The sequence below is a fragment of the Lissotriton vulgaris genome, chromosome 3_1 (genome assembly GCF_964263255.1).
Source record: "Lissotriton vulgaris chromosome 3_1, aLisVul1.2, whole genome shotgun sequence".
Lineage (NCBI taxonomy): Eukaryota > Metazoa > Chordata > Amphibia > Caudata > Salamandridae > Lissotriton > Lissotriton vulgaris.
In genome coordinates this window covers 596,505,694-596,521,686 of record NC_141689.1, presented here as the reverse complement: position 1 = coordinate 596,521,686, position 15,993 = coordinate 596,505,694, and the positions used below count along the sequence as shown (strand labels likewise).

At 46.0% G+C, this 15,993-nt stretch overlaps 1 protein-coding gene across 1 annotated transcript in view; it reads left to right on the top strand.

The window, feature by feature from the left end:
* TMEM161B (transmembrane protein 161B) overlaps positions 1–15,993 on the top strand; it is a 341,202-nt gene that overhangs the window by 238,199 nt on the left and 87,010 nt on the right. Inside the window, exon 11 of the mRNA XM_086960872.1 lies at positions 11,086–11,182. Within this exon, the coding sequence (XP_086816998.1) occupies positions 11,086–11,182 (97 nt within the window). The remainder of the gene's footprint in view (positions 1–11,085; positions 11,183–15,993) is intronic.

Sequence of the window (15,993 nt, the reverse complement as noted above, 5' to 3'; positions counted from 1 at the left end):
TCTTCGCCATCAGTCGCCGTCAAGGCCAAGGCCGCCGTCGAGGCACAGGAGGTCGCCGTCAAGGCGCCGAGGATCGCCGTCGAGGCACCGAGGTTCGCCGTCGAGGCACTGAGGTTCGCTGTCGAGGCGCAAAAGGTCGCCGTCTAGGCGCAAAAGGTCGCCGTCGAGGCGCAGAAGGCATTAAACGCCGAGGAAGAGACGCTCGACGTCCAGGGGCCGACGATCGCCGTATGGTCGCCGTTCTTCGACGCCGAGAAGAGGTGGAAGTAGACCCGACGCCGTGGGAGGTTCGCCTACGTCCCAGGCTGGAAGAGAAGGGGGTTCGCCGCACTCGGTGTATACCCCGTCAGGGAAGGTGACTCCCCCTCCTCCGTTACCGAGGGGTCCCCCTCCGAGGACGCCTACTACGCCTCTGTTGCCTCCACCGCAACCTGGGCCAGGGTTGCCCGAGAAGCCACCTCCGATTCCACCGAGGTCGACTTCGTTACCTAAGCTTCCGACGCCTCCCAAGGGTACACCTAGACCTAAGGCTCCGTCCAAACCCAAGTCACCCGTTCCAGTGGACCCGGTTGACCGTCCTCGTCCGAGGAGGTCCCGCTCACGCTCCGGACGGAGAGGAAGATCAAGGAGTCGTCATAGATCCTCCACCAGATCTAGGCGTCGCCATAGGAGGCGAGAGTCTAGGTCCCGCACGGACTCTTACAGGACCCATTCCTACTCACCGACCTTATCGGACTCTCCTGAGAACAGGATCTCTCCAGTGGACGACATTGCCACATTCCAGGAAGTTCTCCTGAGGTGAGCTGAGAAGTTGGGTATCACGGTGACGGCTCCAACACCTACGACGTCCGTGATCTTCGAGACGCTTCACAAGAAGCACTTGTCTCGCCCTCTTCTGCCTCTGGTACCTGGATTGAAGGAACCTGCGGAGGAGCTGTTCCTCACGCCAGCGGTGGTGAAGGCCGCTCTGTCCCGGCTTCTAAAGAAGTACAGGGCCCCGGATTCGGACCCTGCCTTTCTGAGAGTGGATCCGGTACCGGATTCAGTGATTGTGACGGCGGCAAGGAAATTGCATTCTACCTCCCAGTCATCCACAGTGCCGCCAGATAAAGAGAGTCGGTGGATCAACTCAGGGGGCAGGAAAGCGTGTGGGACCGCTTCCGCAGCCATGAAGGCAGCCAGCAATACAGCTCTGCTAGGCCGTTACGACAGGGCGCTGTGGGACTCCCTGTTACAGTTCGTGGAACTGCTACCGAAAGACAAGAGGGTGGACTTCCAGGAGATCTTCAAGGAAGGGATGCTGGTATCAAACCAGGTGATCAGTGCAGCAGCGGACGCCTCCCTGTTGGCCGCACATGGTTACTGTCATGGAATCAATCAGCGGCGGCATGCCTGGCTACGGCTCACGTCACTCAAGCCGGAGGCCCAGCAGCGGGTGGCCAATCTGCCGTTTTCGGGGGAGACCCTATTCGGGAAACACGCAGATGATGAGATGGCCCGCATGAAGGCGGAGGCGGAGACCCTTACGGCTGTGGGCTTGGAGAAGCCCAAAGAAAAGAAAGCCTACCGACCGTTCCAAAGGCGGTTCGGTGCACAAGGAAGAGGACGGGGACAGTCTTCGGGACAACAGCAGCAACAACAGCAGCAGTTCCGAAGACCCTTCCAGAAACGGCAAAAGGGTAGAGGAGGACAGCAGTCCTCTACCGCAAACAAGGGCCCGGCCGGGTCTCGACCCTGAGCGGTTACTTCCGCTTCATCCGTTACCCGCTCCGGTGGGGGGAAGCGTTCAATTTTTTCTGGCAGAGTGGAGAAAAATTACTCCGGACAAGTGGGTGCTGAATATTGTTTGCAATGGATACAGTCTTCGGTTCATCAGCCCTCCTCCAGCGATCCCTCCGGTCAGCTCGCAGTATCAACTGCGCGAGCTCCAGGCAGAGGCCGATATCCTGTTAAGGAAAAGGGCGATAGAAGACGTACCTCTGTCTCAAAGAGGAAAAGGTCTGTACTCCCGGTTCTTCCTGGTTCGCAAGAAGGACAAGAACGAGTTCAGGCCCATTCTGGACTTGCGGCAGGCAAACAAGTGGATTCGCAGAGAAAAGTTTTGCATGCTGTTGTTGCATCAGATTTTTCCTCAGTTGCAACAGGGGGACTGGCTTTGTGCCATAGACCTACAGGATGCTTACTTCCACGTACCCATCGTGTACAAACACAGGAATTTTCTGCGATTTCAAGTCGGCACCAACCATTATCAATACACAGTGCTGCCATTCGGGCTGAAATCTGCGCCCAGGACTTTCTCGAAGTGCATGGCAGTGGTAGCGGCACACCTCAGGAAGAACAAGGTGTTTGTCTACCCGTACCTATACGATTGGTTGATCAAGGCCTCCTCCGTCTCGGAAGCTCAGGCAGACTTCCAGAAGACGTGCGTTCTCTTGAACAAGTTGGGGTTGCACATCTACATGTCCAAGTCTGTCCCGATCCCGGTCCAGTGCATTCAGTACTTTGGGGCCACCATCAATACGCGGTCAGCAAGCATGTCTCCTTCGGAGGAGCGACGGCGATCGATCCTTCGGAAGGCTCAGGCTCTTATGACCGCTCCATCTACAACAGTGAGGACGGTGTCTTCTCTACTGGGGTCGATGGCCTCTTGTATCTTCCTCACTCCTCATGCACGGCTACACATGAGACCTCTGCAGGAGTGCTTGGAGGACCAATGGGACCAGAGGAAAGTATCTTGGGACGACAAGATACGACTGTCTCTGCATGCTCTTTAGTCTCTGAAGTGGTGGTGTTCACCGGAGAATCTCCTCAGAGGGGTTCCCTTCCACAAGGACATCCCTACTCAGACTATCGTGACGGATGCTTCTCTCCAAGGCTGGGGAGCGCATTCGGGAGACTTACAGATTTAAGGAACGTGGTCTCAGATGGAGTCCACGTATCACATCAATTTCCTGGAACTCAGAGCTGTTCACTTGGCACTGAAGGCCTTTCTTCCTTCCTTCCAGACCAACTCTCTGCTTGTACAGACGGGCAATACAACCACGATGTATTACCTCAACAAGCAGGGGGGGGTCGAGATTGCGCACTCTGTCTCGGGAGGCGCAGACGATCTGGCGCTGGCTTCTGGCCAGAGGATTGACGATAACGGCTACCCATCTACCAGGTGTGCAGAATGTTTAGGCAGACGCACTGAGCAGACTGATTCAGGAAAACCACGAATGGGTCATAAACGACGACGTACTAGGAGAAGTCTTCGAAAGGTGGGGGACGCCAGACGTAGATCTGTTCGCCACCGCCGAAAACAGCAAATGCCAAGACTTCGCCTCCAGGTACTATCAGCAAGGGACGCTGGGGAATGCACTCTGGATCAACTGGTCGAACAGCTTTGTTTACGCTTTTCCGCCCATTCCCCTGATTCCAGCGGTGCTCATCAAGCTGTCCCGGTCCAGGGCGTGAATGATCCTGATTGCCCCGGAATGGCCCAGGCAGTGGTGGTTCACGGACCTTCTACACCGGTCAATCCTTCCGCACATACGGCTGCCGTGCAGGCCGGACCTTCTCACGAAGTTCGGGGGGCAGATGTTGCACCCCAACCTCTCGTCCTTGAGTTTGGCGGCATGGCTCCTGAGATAGTGCAATATGGCCATTTGAATCTGCCCGACGATTGCATGGACATACTGAAGAAGTCTAAGAGACCTTCCACTCAGACTTCTTATGCTTACACGTGGAAGAGGTTTTGTATCTGGTGTGTGTCCAGGAACTTTGACCCAACGACGTGCAAGGAAGATGTCATCCTTCCTTACCTTCTGCATTTGGCGCGGTCTGGCCTTAATGTTCATTCCATTAAGGTTCATCTCGCTGCATTGACTGCCTACAGGAAAAGCCCTTCACAGACTTCCTTCTTCCAGATCCCTGTGATCAAGGACTTTTTGGAAGGCTTGAAGAAAGTGTTCCCTCCTGTCAGGCTTCCCTCGCCTTCATGGGAATTGAATGTGGTGCTGTCCAGTTTGATGAAGGAGACTTTTGAACCCATTCATAAGGCTTTGTTGCAGCACCTGTCCTGGAAGGCGGCGTTCCTCGTGGCCATTACATCGGCCCGCAGGGTGAGTGAAATTCAGGCGTTGTGTTGTAATGAACCTTATACTGTATTTCATGCTGCTGAGGTTGTTATGCGTACTCGCCCTAAATTTCTTCCCAAGGTTATTTCTGACTTTCATGTCAACCAGACTATAACTTTGCCTACGTTCTTTCAGAACCCTTCATCTCCAGTGGAAAGGTCTCTACGTTCCCTGGATGTTAGGAGGGTGTTGAAATTTTATCTGGATAAGACCAGAGGTATTCGTAGGTCAGACCAGTTGTTTATCAATTATGGATCGGTCAGGACGGGTCTTGCGACCTCTAAGCAGTCCATCTCTAGGTGGATTGTGTGCTGCATACAACTGTGTTACCAGAAAGCTAATAAGACCTTAGGAGGTAAGCCTAAGGCTCATTCCACCAGGGGCAAAGCTGCCACGACAGCCTTGCTCCGTAATGTGCAGATTGCAGAAATTTGCAAGGCCGCCACTTGGAAGTCGGTTCATACCTTTGCTAAGCATTACTGTCTGGACACTGATCCGGGGCGGATGCTCAGGTTGGACAGGCTTCGCTGCGGAATTTTTCTCCACCGCCGCTTGTTGTGGGGATGGGCTTGCCATTCTATTCACTAGATTATGACTATACACAGAGATCCCCTACTACAGAAGGAGTAGTTACTTTTCTGTAACTCCAGTTCTGTAGTAGGGGTATCTCTGTTATAGTCATAAGCGCCCGCCCTCCTCCCCGGTGGAGAAAGATATTCATGTAAGGAATGCTACATGTCTGGCGTGTTACGCCTTCAAAAAGAACTGAAAGTTAGAGGGACCTGCAGGGCATTCTGGGATACTGTGAAGTTCTGGAAAGTTCTCTTAAAGGCACAGTATCCTGTTCGGAGCCACATAATGGCAGCCTATGGGGCTTGTCTGTCCATGTCTTCCTCTCTATCATTCCAGAGGGGTTTTTGCTGAAGGCAAGGGAAATCTGGACAGGCTTTGCTGTTTTGTGGATTTTTGGTGGAATTTCTAGCTGAAGTACTGGACAGTGTAGCCTGTTTATAGGCTGCATTATATGTCTTTAAATTCTCTCTTAAGTGTCTGTGCAGTTCTGCATTTTTTCGACACTTTAAGAGATTATTTTTGATTGCTCCGGGGTCCACGCACATGGGCGGGACTATTCACTAGATTATGACTATAACAGATATACCCCTACTACAGAACTGGAGTTACAGAAAATAAACTACTCCCTCGTTCTTATAGTCCTAAGCGACCCTCCCTCCCTTCAGGTATTCATATAATCTATCTGTTTACACAAAGCCTTCAAAAAGAACTGAAGCAACTGTCACCTGCTGTGCATGATGGGATACTGGTGGAATCTGGCTTCCTAAAGGCACACTCTTTATTAGCCATATAATGACAGCCTATGAGGCTACTCTGTCCTGCTCTCCTTCATCGCTATCATAAACAAGCATTTGTAATGCAATAGGTCTCGCATTTGCTGGAGTTGGAGCTATTGACATTGTAAATGACAATGCCTTTTATTCATTTGTTTTGAAAACCTACAAGCAATGCATAAACATGCACTTTGTACGTATAGTCCTTGCTTACGCGAAGCAAGGCTGTCAGTAAAAGAGACTGCCAGTTTTGCTTCTCATAAGCAAGAGCTATAAGTACAAAGTGCTTATTTATGCACAGCTTGCAGGTTTTCAAACGCATAAATAAGGCATTGTCATTTACAATGCCAATAGCTCAAACTCTCGCAAATGCGAGACCTTTTGCATTGCAAATGCTTAGTCATGTGGCTCAACAAGGTATCTACATCCAGGCAGTGGTCTTGGGGTATGCTAATGCACAGAGGTGTGGGTGCACACTTTTCCACCATTACCAGACAACAAACGATACAAAACCCAAGGACAATCCCTTGGCTGGCACTTTTATGAAAAGATCAAGGAAAATAAATTTCAGAAGAGATAATTGCGCCTTCACCTAAAAAACTATTAGAATTAGAGCTACGCAAAACAAGGATATTGTGCTGCAAAACTAAGTACGTATAAGGTCCCAAAGGCAAGACCTATTGGCTTTGGGGACTGGGGACAGTTAAAGAATAGGCATCAGGTGCTAACTTGATTCCCACAGGGCTCGATCTTGAGCCCAACCTTATTTAATATATACCTATCGCCTCTAGCTAAAGTAATCAAAGCATACGGCTTTGAGACGGTATCTTACACCGACGATACCCAGATCCTGATAACCCTAGGACCAAATCACTTAGATGCCAAAGTGAGATTCCAACAGTGCATGATCTCCATTCAAGAATAGATGACGACCAACGACTTAATGCTAAATGCCGCGAAAACAGAAATTCTGCGATTTGGCAAGGCCAATAAAATCTAGTCGGAAGAGTGGTGGCCATCATCCCTAGGCCCGTGCCCAGCTCCAAAAAATTCAGCAAGGAATTTGGGAATCATCATCGATGACAAACTGACCTTGTCCCAACACATAAACAAAGTGGTACACACCAGCATTTGGCAAATGAGAAGCCTTAGAAAAATCTTCAAGTGGATTCCACTCGCTTCCCGGAAACCCCTCATCCAGGGCCTCGTAATCAGTCGCCTTGATTATGGGAACGCACTTCTGGCTGTTGTGAACGAACGTCTCTTAACTAAACTTGAGACCCTGCAAAACTCTGCCGCAAGGCTGATTCTTGACCTTCCTCCCCGCACTCCTTCAGCTCCGTGCCTCAGGACTCTGCACTGGCTCCCAATAAGAAAGCGCATCAAATTTAAGGTCTGCTGCCTAGTGCACAAGTCCATAAACGGACAGGGACCAAAGTACCTTCAGAGAAAACTCCAGGGCTACTGCCCAGGAACGACTTTACGTTCATCAAATAAACATCTTTTAAAAGTCCCATAGGTCAGGACTGTCAGAAATGGGGAAGAAGTTTCTCCAAAATAGGCCCCACCACCTGGAATTCCTTACCATTATCTATTAGAACTGACCCTAACCACAAAACTTCCCGCAAGAATCTTAAAACCTGGCTATTTTAAATCTGTTAACTGCCCCTTGTCTCTCTAACCTCTAGATTCAGCAAGCGCTCTGAGACCGAACGGTGACATATGCGCTATACAAATATAAATACATAAACATAAACATAACTTAGTTCTATAAATAGCTCATTTCTGAAAGCTATGAAACCCACTTTTTTCGAGAATGCTCTACAGCTGATGCCCGTGAACCTGTCACATTCCATTCACAACATGGCTCTTAGAGCTCTATAAATGTGTGGCCTTCCCTTCTCATAGGACTTAAAAATCTCTCCAGAGGCGTTGCAGCACCATGCAACTGGTATATTCATTCATAACATGAAACTTGTTTTGAGAGATCATTACGGTGGTAGATATCCTGCCAGAAGCGCCCCTACAGCAATGCAAAGTCGCCACCTAAGGCAACAATAGAACACCTCAAAGAAGCAAGCACATGGCCCCACTGCCAGGGAAATTAACTGCTAAAAATACTTTTGACATTTTGCCTCAAATCCTCGCACCATTCCACTTGGTCCAGGTTCACATTTTAAAGACTGTAATTGTTCATTTTAGCAGGGGTAATTGCCCAATTTTCAATGCTAAAAAATTAATTCCACCGATTACATTGTAGCTCATAAATACACATAATTATTACAAATATTCAGACGTTGGAAATGCTTTTTCTTTGTGGTCTCCTGGAAGAAAGCAGACTGTGTTCCTCCAAACGCACAATATGGAATGTGCCAGAGGGGAGGGGGTGTCAGACGTCTTCAGATTGTACGGATGTGGTTTGACCCAAACAAGTAAAACAGTTAAACTGCAAGTAATGAGGTGCGAGAAACATCCTAGGAGGGTCCCTTTGAGAAAAAGACAGGGCCGAGGTGCCTGCAGCACGTGGCAGAACGCACTACTCACGATCCTCATAGTTCTTCAAAGATGTTGTTACACAGGCACACATGTTCCTGAAAATAACAGGAAAAAGTGCATGAAACATGGGCGATTGAAGAAAAACAAGCAATGAGGATTTGTAGTATACGAGGCGGTAATTATTCCCCAAGTACTTATGTACTTTCAAAATGTTAAATTCAAATTCAATTTCTTTTTATTCAATCCCGACTACCCATTAATGAAGCTGGGAACACAAAATCACACTTGCAAAGCACAGGGCGGTTAAAAGGCAGGGGCACGCCACCCTAAAGCAGAACCAGGAAGAGACAAACTGCAGTTTGTATCGTCTCTGGGGAAGTGTCAACAACAGAACTTCGTGTTTAGTGGAGGTGATTAGTAAAGTTTACAGTATCAACCAGTAAGGATGACACGTGTGTCTGAAGAAAACAAAAGGTTGGCCAGCCAACTACTAGGCTTATATTAACAAAGCGCGGAAATTAGTTTCACCATCAAAAGGTTAATGCGTCCCGCCTCGGTCTGTACTCCGGCTTAGACAAAAGCTTATGGTAACCATAGTTACAGTTTCCCCTTCAGTCAACTTATCGTGCTATCGCTTGGAGTGAACACAGAAAGGAACTTCTCTGCACAGAAAACCATGTCTCGAACCCAGCAAGCTTCGGTTCTGTAGCTGGGGTGCGCGCGCACCACTCGCGAAGCTGGCAAAAGTGAAAGCAGGGGTGCGTGCGCACAACTCGCGAAAACAGCAAAATGGTAAAAATAAACAGGAGATCTGTACAGCTTGGTCCAAGTAGCATGGCGCAGGGAGGGTCTGCAGCATGACTGTGATAGTTCCCAACACAGGATTATTGTATGCAAATAAGTTATCAGCTTTACGCCATGCAGATGCATGAGCCCCTGAAGCGGTTGCTTAATAAAACAAGCAGGGTTAGCTTGAATATGTATGATTAACAGCGCGTGCCGTGCTTATTATTGTATGCAAATAAGTGTGCGCACTATTTTAACAATAACAATTACGCTGTGTAAGCGTAAGAAGACTGTAGTTAGGCTATGCTGCTTCCGGTACTAACGGAAGTTACGTATTGGATCAAGAGTCGATACTAAGCCTGCTAACAAAAAAGATGCAAAAGTTAACCAATAGCAAGCGGCGAGAAATGAGCCAGCAATGGGCGGAGTTTCAACTAACATACTGATTACGTCATGCCTCGTAGAGGCAGCGCATGCGCTGCCTATGCGAGACCTAAAAAGGGTTTGTGAGGGGTTTTTATGCTGTTTGTAAATCATTTAAAATTATCCTCCACATTTTTAATCTGGCCCTTTTTTGTCTCAATGATGAATTGACCATTGTAGCCTTAGTATTTAGGCTGCATAGTCTCTTTTATAAGTGTCTTTGCAGGCCTTCTTGAAGAAAGGCAAAGCTCTACACCTACGACGGTATATTAAGGAACTGCTCTCTGGTCCCCGCACATGAGCGGTGCTATTTAGTGCTTATTACTACGATGGAAATTACCCTACTGGAGTTACAGGTAAGAAACTATTCCTTTCACTTATGCTAAACTGTCCTAATCTTGTTTAGATGTTAGTATGCAGTTGTGTACAATCTGGTTCTATTATTCAATGGTATTCCACAACAGAAAATAAGTTGGTCTGTTCTGGGAATATTTTTCTCTTGCTCATCCACTTTTCTCAGTATTTTGCTGAGCAGGTTAATTTTGATCAGTTTGAAGTTTCGGTTGTTTAAATAATTCTCCTAGCTGCTCCTATTACACCAGGATTTGCAGAGCATTATTAATTTTCATATATAATAAGCTTAGTGGTCTTTTACTACCAAGAGGAGTTATGATGTAGTTGTGGAGATATAGGAAGGCCGTGTATATCCAACCTGCATTAACTTTTAGGACCCTTTTTCACAGTAATTAAGTATCCTAATCCTTAAATCTGCATGTGAAGAATAGCCTATGCTAATTGTGAAAAACCACACCCAGCCAAAAAGTAAAGATTTTGAATAAGAAAGGTTTTACACCGTCAGATTTCAAGTGAGTATGATAAGAACCGTTAAAGCTATCACAATTAATGTTAGGTGATCTTCTGCATCAGTACTTTCTTAGCAGATATTGTATTATATAGTTTGTAACACGTAACTTGTTCCTAATAATCGCCAGCCTGCAAAAAAGTCCCAATGATCACTGAAAGAATGATTGCAACTTTCCAGCTACAACAGAACAACCAATTGTTTTAACCATATATTTCATTGACCCATATATTTCGGAATACATTTCCTGATTCCTTAGTCCCAGTTTATTGCTGTGGTGTTCAAGGTGGAATTTTCTCTCCTAATCCTAGTCCAGCGTCAGCAGTACAAGGACATACCACTCTGAGCAGGATTTTGTACATTGGTTATAGAAACAGATTGCATCATGCCGCCTGTATCCCCTTTACTGCCATTTATTGTTAAATATGTATATTTGTATAATAATCCCTATACTGTCCACTAAAGTTGAATATGTGCCACTCTTGCAGGAATACCATTTTATCAACTGTAAACCCTTATTCCAAGATAATATAGATGTGCAGCAGTTCTGGAGAAAGTCTAGACGCCAAAACTAACGATTTGCCTTTACATTTTTTTTTATATATTTAAGCTTGTATGTAGTTTCTAGTAATTAGTAAGAGCAATATATGGAATTTTGGCATATGTTTTCACTCTGCAATTAATGCCTGTTTTTGAAAGCTTTTTTGCCATCTAGTTGTGGATTTTAACTCTCTAAGGGTTCAAATGCAATATGCAGCGTTATTTGCGGCAGTTTGTGATTGGCACTGGTATATAGCTTTAAAACACTAAATTATACCTTTTATTGTAGCAGGTGGTATTATAAGCCTTAAACTAAAATCTCAGTTACCTTTCAAAAACAGTCTTTTATTTACAATTGTACGTATGTTGCTTATTGCAAATATTGCAAACTTTTTAAAATGTATATTTTTTTTACCACCACTCTCTAATACTCTAGGTCGTTTTGTAAAGGTGTGGTATGCTGACAACTTTATCTGAGCTGTTGAAATATTCAAAAGAGTTTTATTGCTTTCAGGTTGCTCGTGTTTTTTATTACCTTTGTGTAATTGCACTGCAGTACGTGGCACCTCTGGTGATGCTACTTCACACAACGTTACTTCTGAAAACACTAGGTAAGAATATCTTGACAGATTAAAGCAATTGTTTTTCTTGTGACTCAAAAAGCTATTGTGACTAATAGTGTTGAAGATCAGATGGGTTATCGTTACCCTTCTCACAATTCTTACAACCTTTGGAGCATGGCGTCTCACATTGCCGCTGTAGTTTGCATTTTGAGAAAGGGTGCACTTAAAGTACTCTCATATTGTTAATAGAATGCTTCTGCACATATATGTTGCAATAGTAGTCTATAAGATCACAATTGTAAAAGTTACTGAAGATTCACAACGTCCCATCATATTCAACAGTCTAGTGGCTTTTGGTGTATTCAGTAGAGCAGCCAAATTCAAAACATTCCTTTTTCAAATTCTGAAACAGTAACTGGGGGCCTGATTTACAGATTGGCCATCTCCCCGCCTGTCCTGCAGCGGTCCCCAGCAGTTGTGCTTCTTACGACGGGGAATATTTTTTCATATCTGTCGATGCTTGTGTGTATATTTTAACTGCACAAGTGTCAAATTCACACGCATGCATGACACTTAAAAAAAAGACCTACTATGAGTACTTCCCATTGCTGGAGTCCAGACTTTATGTGCCTAGTCCAGCTAATTGGTAAAAAATGCAAAACTGACTTACCTGGATTTCGGCGCCAACGGGGTCATTTGCATCCTGGTCAAAATGCTGTGACGTGGGGACCTGGATGAAGGGATCCGCATAGGAAACCGAAGGGAAGAAAAGGAAGTTGTTGAATGTGTACTCTGTTGTAATGTACCTTTACTTAATACACCCTCCCTACTGTGGTTCTCTCCCTGCTGCTCAGCCAGTGATGACATCAGATGGAATGTTGATTGTGTTGGTTTGGATGAGTATGTTGTGGATAGTTTCCACTGGTCTTGAAGTATGTTTTAATTAACTTGCTTTCTTTTTGTTTGTGATCATTATGAAGGGGAGATGGGTGTGGTATTTGAGTTCTCATCCATTTTCCTTTGTCCTCATTTGTATGTTTGGCAACTTTCATGCATTTGTTGTTGTGATCACTTTAGCATGGGGATGATGTATATTGTTTCTTATTATTGCATCCTCTTTTGTCGGAACGTGTGTTTTTTCACCTTCACATGTTTTGTTTGTTTTCTTTCATTATAAAGCGTGTGGTACTGAAAATTCTGGACCCTGCTATGATGTTGTACCTAGGCCCAACACTTGTGTTAAAAAATATCATCATACCATGACGAATTTGGTATTGGCAGACCGGTAATGATTGGGACATTATACCTGTGCATTTGCGTCACGATTGAGTGACGAAATCACCCTTAAATCACAGTTTCTGTCTTTGAACCCTCGGGTTCCATTTTGTGATCAGCATCCATCTTGTGGTTGCCCTTACATAGTCAATTGACTAAGGCCGAATTTGAGCGGAAAGGACACATCCACCTCGCCTGACTCCTCTGTGACCTGGGCGAGCTGACTCCACTGCCTCTAGCCAAACCTGTTCGGGCAGTCCTCATCCCAGTGGCCGAGCGAGATTAGCATCAAGGCACAACATGTCATAAACCGTTTATCCCATACAAACCACGCTTTATCATACACACACCTGTCCCTGTTTCTTCTTTATGGCTAGTTTTACAAGGAGGAGGTGCCCGATTTTATTGGGGGTTCATCGATATCTGATGAAAGTTCTGGGCCTGGCTGGGTAATCTATCACAAACTGGACATACGAAAATGTGGGATTGTCATCATGACTTTGCTTTTTCTTTTTAAAAGAAATATTTATATGACCAAACTGTAAATCTAGGAATTCTTGCCTGAAGCTGATATTTTTGTATAAAAGGAGAAGGATGGTTCTGTAAAAACGAACAGTCTCCTGAGAATATACACACCGTGCTGTTTTACTTCTAGGACGCTTGTTACTTGGTTGCAGCCAATAAAACTCGATCCTTGACATCACCTAGAAGACTCTGTGTTTCTGTGGGCCAAAACAGGAAGAACTCAAGAGGTCTCTGGGTGTTCCCCCTGGCAGCGCCGGGTCCCTAAAAACCCGGTACCTCAGTTTGGCGCCCAACTCGGGGCGGTATCAAGCGGTGTCGGTCCAAGCCAGATGTTCGTGAGGAGCTTCGTGTGAAAATTCCAGAGGACGGCCAGCCATTTCAGCGACCCCTGTATGTCGACGTGGTTCCGAAGGTCTTTGCTGCGAGGTTCCCCGCGTCCCGACGGCTACGAAGGACTGCTGCCCTGACTATCGCCCTGTTTTGGACCCATTGATGCTTGGTAGAGCGAAACGATAGATGAGTCTTCTAGTGACGTCATCGATCTTCAATACTTCAGTTAAGTATAAGTGGAGCGTCTCCCAGTCCTTAGTTTGATTCTTATTTTTGGTATCCTTGAGATACGCTTTGATGGAACTTGCAAGCGCCAAAGCCGAGGGACTCATGTATTCACAAGAATATCGTATTCGATAATCCTTTGAAGTTTGAAGCTAGACTAATGAGTGAAGATGCCTGGTCTTAGCAGACTTGGAAACTTGTTTTGTCTTGGTTGTAGTAGGGACTCCCGATTAGAGGATTCGTGTCTGGTTCCTCCAATTGGAACTCCAACATATGAGCTCTATGTAAAGCACGGCGTAGGCCCCATTGCATATAATGAAGTATGGATCCAATGCACCAGAAATGATGGGGTCTTAAAATGGCCACAATATGGTAGCTTTGATACAGAGATTTTGGATAATCTAGAGGTGAAACTGTTCAAGAAGAAAGCCCGGCCGGCGATGTTTGACTCCTTTCGCCTATGGCGCAAGGAAGCCAAACAGAAAGAAAGGAAATTAGCAAAGAAAAATAAACGAGGTATGTCCATGGTACAAGCTGCCGTTGCATTCAGGGATAATGAGGAAGAGCAAGAGAATGAACAAACACTTAGAAGTAAGAAGCTAGCAATAGATAAATGCTGCCCAGTTCTGCCAAATAAAGGACAGGAATCAAAGGAGACACTTTAGAAGGATCCTTTAATGTCTCATTTACTGAGTTCTCCTCCTCCATATGCACAAAATGCTACTGCACCCCCGTAGCGCTTTGTTATACCGCGCCCGCCGCACGAACACCAGTTCTTCCACAAGCACCAGCTCCTCTTCAGCTGGTTTCTACTCCTCCGGCGCAGCCCTCTCAAGGGCCGCCGCCTTTGCTACATACTCCATCTGCTTTCTCTATGACTTCGCCTACTGCTCCAACTGTTTACCCTGATACTACTTCTGCCACTGCCTCAACTTCTACTTTACATCAGCCTGTCTTTTCCGGCGTTTCTGCCTTTCCACCAGCTTCTCCTTCTGTTCGACAGAGAGTGGCAAATACTGTCACTGGTCTTTTCTCACCTTTCTTTGGGTCGCTTAAGACGACCCCTAACACAGAATGTAGACAGTTGCGAAGTCGACTGCCTGACTATCACGAAAGAGAAGTGCTGAATGAGTTAGCACGTAAATGGGTTACTGACACTGTAAAGTATGATGTTCAGTCCGTTATGGAAGTCTTCCGTCAGTGGGAAGCATCTACACAGAGATATGTTTTTGAACAAATGTGTATATTCCTCTCTGAAGATGTAAGGGGAAATGATCGAGAATACAACATGAATGAATTATTCCGTGTGCGATTCAAGTTCGCAGAAGGTATGATTGTGGGTGCCGATGTTGAATTAGCAATAGACATGTTGTTGTCTTATAGGAGTAAGGGAAGCAATTCTGGACCACTTGCTGATCATGACAGGCAAGGTAGGAAAAAGGCGCGACAGTATCCCATGAGAGAGGTTCCTCCAGTTTGGAGGGAAGGTGATGCAAATGCGAATCCAGCCATTCCGCCACATTTCCAGCGTGTACGGGTACATGTCCCTTGGAAAAGATCTGAAGTTTTAGCGCTAAAGCAGACATTTCCTGATCCCCGCAAAAATCCTGCAGGGTATTATAAGGAGTTATCACAAACTGCCAGCTCCTGTATCATGAATCTAGCAGATGTAGACATGTTGTTTGGAAATGTTGTTCCACAGCCTTTATGGGGAAAGATTAGTCATGCAGATCATGATCAAGAGTTAGGTGACACATGGGTTAATATTGCTGCTGCTGATGCTAGACAAGGGTGGCTCTAAACCCGAGCCTTTAGTAGCAGAACTTCCTGGTAGAATTATTGCATACATGAAGACTTTAATGCCCGAACTGCGTGTGAATTGGGACAAGTTGTCTGCGTGCAAGCAGAAGAAAGATGAGAATGTGCCTGACTTTTTCACGAGGTTTGAAGAAACATTCGTCGACCATAGTGGTCAGGATATGGCCACTGAAGGTGGCCAGAGATTGTTTGTAGACAAGTTTGTACATAATCTGCTTCCTGAACTATGTAATAAGTTGAAAGATTCAGAGAGTGCTTGGGCTGTTTCCATGTCAGCGCAGATTTTAGCAACAGCCGAGTACTACGAAAATAGACGCAAAGATGAGCTAGATAAGGCTGACAAAAAGACTAAAGAATTGAAAACTAAAGTCCTTCTGCAGCAAGCTTACCCAACTCGTAATAATAGCCAGCATGATTATCAGCAACCACAGCAGTATTCAAGGGACTCACAAAGAAACGAGTCTTCTCAACTGCGTTTACCATATGGTCCGAATCAGTGTGCGTATTGCAAGGAAGAGGGTCATTTCAAGAATAGTTGTCTGGCTTTGTTGCGACGTTTGAATGGTGTTTCCGGTGCAAGAGGTAGAGGTGTTCAGCAGGCCCCTAGAGGTAGGGGTCGTGGAAATTTGCCCCAGAATGCTCCTTCTTTTCCGCCTCAGAATTCCATGAACAGCTTTGACCAACAG